The 6297-nt window shown below is 38.8% G+C and overlaps 1 protein-coding gene across 1 annotated transcript; it reads left to right on the top strand.

Annotated features, from left to right (window-relative positions):
• Positions 1 to 3164: 3164 nt before the first annotated feature.
• LOC138906808 (serine/threonine-protein phosphatase 7 long form homolog) lies at positions 3165 to 3548 on the top strand. The gene has a single exon (XM_070196514.1). It carries the CDS (start codon positions 3165 to 3167, stop codon positions 3546 to 3548), a length of 384 nt encoding a protein of 127 aa, XP_070052615.1.
• Positions 3549 to 6297: the final 2749 nt, after the last annotated feature.

Raw genomic sequence — 6297 nt, 5'->3', positions numbered from 1 at the left:
TGTCATTAAGTATTGAGATGAAAATTATAGAGGAAGAGTAGACATCCACCGTAATTTAATATTTCTTATAACACTTCTTAAATTTTTGTTTCTAAGGCTTTCACTTTTTTCTTTTGAGATTTTAGGTTAAATTCAAACATTCATAAACGAATGTTAAGGTCCATTAAAAGAATAAAGAACTGATGTTTCAATCTTTGAAGGCTGGACATGATTCTGATAAAGTTTTAATATCAAATCTATCAGATTTATCTTAGATAGCTTGACATAAAAATAAAGTAAAGTGGAATTGGAGGTGGTAATGAGGTGGCATGCCACTGGGGGTGTTTATGGTTCGGTTTGGATCGATTTTTTTCTAAAAAGAAACCAAACCAACTAAGTCGGTTTTTCAAATATTGAAACCAAACTAATTAAGCCGGTTTTTATCGATTCGATTTTTGTCGGTTTTTTGGTTTTTTCAGTTGTTTATTGATTTTTTATTAAATATGAGGCATATACTACCAAACGCATATTCCGGCGACTACATTTATAAAGCAACACTATCAAACCAATTGCTCTTTGAGAAATCTATCATTTACCAAGATATATTTAATGATAATTGAATTAAATAGTGATGAATAATTTAAGTACTCAATTAAAAATCAATTATTTTTAACATAAAATAAATTCTTGTACTTAGCAAAAGAAAACTACCAATTAAACTAGAATGTAAATGCAAATAATTTGATTATTATAATAGCAAAGAACTAGACTAAAAATACAAATGACTAATATGTACCATAAAATTTTAGAAATTTTATATAAAAATATACATATATATAGGTGTAATAATAAATTTAAATAGCTACTTTTATAGTCGGTTTGGTTCGGTTTTTTGATTATTTTTTGATTAAAAGCAAAACCAAACTAAATTTGATCTATTTTTAAAATTCAAAACCAAAACGAAACCTAAAAAATATCGATTTTTTTTGTCGATTTGATTCGATTTTTCGATTTTTTATCAACACCCCTACATGCCACATGGCGTCTACCTTAGAAAAAGTCAGGCCATGTGGATAGTGTTGGCCACAATGGAGGGCACTAACGGATGAGGGGTACTTTTGCACTAATTTTATAACGTCGAGGATAATATTGGACCAAAAGTATAACAAAAGATATAAATAATCTTTTTTTGCATAATAAAGGGGTATATTTAACCCTTATCCCTTATTTAATTGTATGATAACATGAATGTCTTCTTAATTGCATTAATGGAAATGTAGCGCTTTAAAAGCAGATACATTTGCACCCACTGGTTTGTACTCCAACTCTATATAGTTAAAAAAAACTATATGACATACATTTATAGTTAGTATATGCTAATAACCACAAATAAGTAGCCGATGCACTACTTATTTTATAAAAAAACGTACTAAAGGGTGCAGACATGCAGGGATGATATTCGAGTTCAGAACTCCTTTGTGGTTCTTTTGGACAAGTGTAACGGAAATATGTGTTTAAAAAAAAAAGTGACATTTCTATATATAACACTCTTTTAAAGAGCGCTATATATATAACTCCACTGGCGCGGTATATAACCGCGCTATATATACCACGCTATACATAGATAAATAAACGGTCCCCCTCCTTCTTCTCCACATTCGAACCAAACACCCCCCTCCCCATTTCAAAATTCTGAAGTGACCTCCCCCTCCCCCCCCCCCCCCAAAAAAAATTTTCTTCTAAAAAAATTATAGTGGATCCCACCCGTCACACAAAAAGATAAGATTGTAGGTCCCACATCCTAGTCAAGCCTTATTTTGTTGTGGTTTCCTCGTTTCGGGCTCAAATTTTCAATTCATCGACTTTCCGAAAAACATAAATCGAGGTATTCCGATTTAGTTTATGTAGAAACTCGTATAATAATGCATATTAGTTGTTCTGAATGTGTTTCCATGTTGTTTTGTGTTTTTTTGCGATTAAACTAGTATGTTATTTTTATCCGGACTAAGATATTAGTGTTTTGTGATTAAAATGTATTTGTTGTTTTTATCTAGTTTAGATTATTTATTTGCTTAAAGACTAGTGTCATTTTAGCGTAGTAAAATGTAGAGCCTTTTAGCGTAGAATCTCTGTAGTTTAAGTATCTTTTATACTGATAGATCAAACACAAACTCTGTCCAATTTATAAAAATTAATTATTTAATTTACAAAACAAACATACAAAATTATGAAAATATTAAAATTGACACACATAAGAATTTAGGATAGTTTGATGCTACTGGGCCTCAAATATCGAGCCTGGAACCCATAGGTATATACTTTGTCCAATTAAATATGATAAAAATTAATTATTTAATTTACAAAAATAACATACAAAATTATAAAAATATTAAAATTGACACACATAAGAATTCAGGATAGCTTGGTGCTACTGGGCCTCGAATATCGAGCCTGGAACCCATAGGTATATACTCTGTCCAATTAAATATGATAAAAATTAATTATTTAATTTACAAAACAAACATACAAAATTATGAAAATATTAAAATTGACAAATATAAGAATTCAGGATAGCTTGGTGCTACTGAGCCTCAAATATCGTACCTGGAACCCATAGGTATATACTCTGTCCAATTAAATATGATAAAATTAATTATTTAATTTATAAAACAAACATACAGAATTATGAAAATATTAAAATTGACACACATAAGAATTCAGGATAGCTTGGAGCTACTGGGTCTCAAATATCGAGCCTGGAACCCATAGGTATATACTCTGTCCAATTAAATATGATAAAAATTAATTATTTAATTTATAAAACAAACATACAAAATTATGAAAATATTAAAATTGACACACATAAGAATTCAGGATAGCTTGGTGCTAATGGGTCTCAAATATCGAGTCTGGAACCCATAGGTATATACTATGTCCAATTAAATATTGTATAGTTATAAAAAATAATTATTTAATTTACAGATTAAACATACAAAATTACGAAAATAATAAAATTGACACATACAAGAACTCAGGATAGCTTGGTACTACTAGGCATCAAATATAGAGCCTGGAACCCATAGATATATGCTCTGTCCAATTAAATATTGTATAATTATAAAAAATAATTATTTAATTTACAGATCAAACATACAATTAATGTTGTTTAATTTAGAGTAGACGACATGGACGTGCCGCCTATGCATCCTGGACCTGTCTACAATGAGCTATTAGTGTTACAGGGCGATCATAGGTCCGCCTACGTATGGGAGGGAGAGTTGCTGGCCCAGACACTCCGCGCCATGAGAGTGGACAACATGTGGGATTTTATGAAGGACAGAGATCTCCATCCCCGTGTAGTCCAGCGCCTGCGGGATCCAGGCTTCTACAGGATTTTGGAGATCGGGCGGCTGCAGCTCGACTGGTCTTTGATCACGGCCCTGATAGAGCAGTGGCGACCGGAGACGCACACTTTCCACCTGCCCATTGCCGAGGCCACCATCACGCTGCAGGACGTGGAGGTTTTATATGGGATGTCTGTTGATGGACTGCCCGTTGCACTACCTTAGGCCATGAGAGAGATGACGCGTGGGCAGTATTTGGACATGCTGCAGCAGCTCACTGGTTTCAGGCCACAGGATGAAACTGCACACTCAGGGGCCAATCACATGAGTTTGACAGCTATTCGACGGCATTTGGAGATATTGCACCCCGACATCACCAGGGAGATAGATGATCTGCATATTCACCGGTATACGAGGTTGCTGCTGCTCCTTCTGTTTGGGGGTCTTGTTCCCGAACACTTCAGGGAACCTAGTCAACTTGCGATTTCTTCATCATCTTCAGCTGCTAGATGATTTACCCCAGTACAGCTGGGGTGCTGCTGTTCTCGCCTACTTGTACAGGCATCTGTGCCGGGCGAGCATGGGCACCCATCATGACGTATGTGGATTTTTGCCGCTTCTACAGGTGACAACATATTCAAATACTCTGTTCATTCCTTCCAATTCTATATAGTCAAAATTCATCTTAAACTTTACGTCAACTTTGTATGTTAGGTTTGGGCCTGGGAGCGGTTCCTGCAGTTGCATCCACCTCTACTACCATTACCTCCGGATGTACCACCGCCGTTTCTCCCTCTAGCTAGGAGGTGGGTTCTCCGGCGTGGATATGTACGAGATTACGAGGCTCGGCATAATCTCCCCCTTTACAGGGATATGTTGGATATGCTGGACGGCACACAGGTAAATGTGTACTTAAACTTACTTGGTATAGCTTCACATGTGTTGCGCATACTCACGTTTTCTTTTGTTATTTGATAGTTCATCTGGATGCCATACACCGATGACTTGATAGGTGGCTTGCCCGATTATTGCTCGACCGGCCGACTGATTTGGAGCACTTCCGTCCTGCTGATGTGCCTCGATATTGTGGAGCATCATGCCACGGAGCGGACACTTTGCCAATTTGGCCGTCCGCAGTATATACCGAGGGGGCCAACATGGGAGGCCATACATTATCAGCGGGATGATCGTTCTAGGGCGGACGACGCATATGTAGCATGGCTAGAGGCACAGGTGCATACTTGGATCGGCGAGCTGACCTGATTTCCCCCTCCCCCCCCACAGATCTAGACGGAGACTATTCAACTCTATATGCCCTGGTATCGCCGCGTTACCCGACTTTTTGTCGGGAATCCCATTCATCAAGCTGCCAGTCGGTACGTTCCATACACCGTGCGGCACGAGGCCTTGGTATGTTTTCTATTATTATTAATTATATAATTGTAACTTAGTGTTCTGTAGTTTATATTTTATACGTTGTGCAGGCTATTGGCCTACATATAGTCTACCAGATGGGACTGCAGATGCAGCAGCATGCCGGCGAGGGAGCGGCTGCTTTACACGATTACGACCGATAGGTTGCAGAGGTGGCTGCCCAGACACTGCAGCGAGCTCAAGAGGATCAATGCTTGGGACACGACCCTACTTATATGGTGCCAGAGCATTACCAGCGAGGTAGGGGTGTCGCACGAGGTAGGGTTGCCCCACGAGGCAGGGGTGCCCCATGAGGCAGGGCTGCCCCTCGAGGTGGGGGTGCCCCACGAGGCAGGGCTGCCGCACGGGGTCGTGGTGGGCGGCGAGGAGGTGGTCCCCAGCAAGGGGGCGTTGAGGCCCCTATTGATGATGTTGATGCTAATCTGTCGGGTGACCTACATGAGCCGGACGAGTATCCCACCCGCATGCCGTCATACAGCCTTGGGATGCAGCTCACTCCAGGGACTTCGCAGGTGACCCCGTCAGGTCCATTATTGATCACGGGCACAGACCTTACCGGAGAGGATTGGGAAGCATACTTCCCAGGCTCATCGACCGCTGCTGAGGATCGGCCGACCCGAGATTTATATAGTGGGCGCCGGCTGAGTTATGGCTCATCATTAGAGGCGCAGGTATGTTTTATTAGTATTAAATTTAATTTTTTTTTCTTTTCTCATTAGTTTCCATAACTTTATTAATTTTCTTATTAAGGCTTCATCCCCGCCCGTCACGGAGGCCCATTTGTGCGATGCTGACATGGCTGCGACGGATGATTATATTCAGGAGCCCGACGAGACCATGGTAAGAAAATTTAAATTGTTGTGACTTAATATATACTTTACTATACTGAGCTGACTTATTGTTCTGTAGGTTACTACTAGACCGACGGACCCTTCTACCGATCCTGCCAGCACCACTGATGATCATGCTGCAGCGCATCCTGCTATAAAGAGGCGTCGTGATGAGGATGATCCTGATAGCGTAGCCGGACGAGATGGGATGCGCCTCAAGCCAGCAGCTGCATTGAAGCACACAGGCTGTGGGACACATTGATTTTTTTTTTTGTATTTTATGTAAATAATAACAATAATTTTTTATATTTACATAATATGCGCATTATGTTTTTATTTCCCCGTTCCTTCTTTATTTTAATACTACAACACAAACAAAAAATATAGCAACTTAACATAATTTAAATTCAGTACAACTAATGAAAATACATGACACGAGAAACATAAAGATAAAGTAGTACACTCAACATATACATGTCATTGTTTAGTCACTGCCGCCCATTATTCTCTGCTTCAACCACTTAAATTTCTCTTCCATCTTATTTTTTTCTAATTCTGCCTCTTTCAGTTTCTCCTTCAACTCCACAATTTCTCTTTTATATTCTTTTTCATATTCACACTGTTTTAAGGTCAAATCATGAAGATACTGCAAAGATTGTTTGTAGCATTCCTGCTTACAGGGTTCATCAATCCATACCTCAAAATTGCAA

This window comes from Nicotiana tomentosiformis, chromosome 1, assembly GCF_000390325.3.
Source record: "Nicotiana tomentosiformis chromosome 1, ASM39032v3, whole genome shotgun sequence".
Lineage (NCBI taxonomy): Eukaryota > Viridiplantae > Streptophyta > Magnoliopsida > Solanales > Solanaceae > Nicotiana > Nicotiana tomentosiformis.
Note: the sequence above shows the minus strand (reverse complement) of the source record. Positions and strands in the feature narration are given on the sequence as shown.

Coding starts and splice junctions, on each gene's coding strand:
- LOC138906808 (XM_070196514.1), top strand. CDS start 3,165: ATGGACGTGCCGCCTATGCATCCTGGACCTGTCTACAATGAGCTATTA.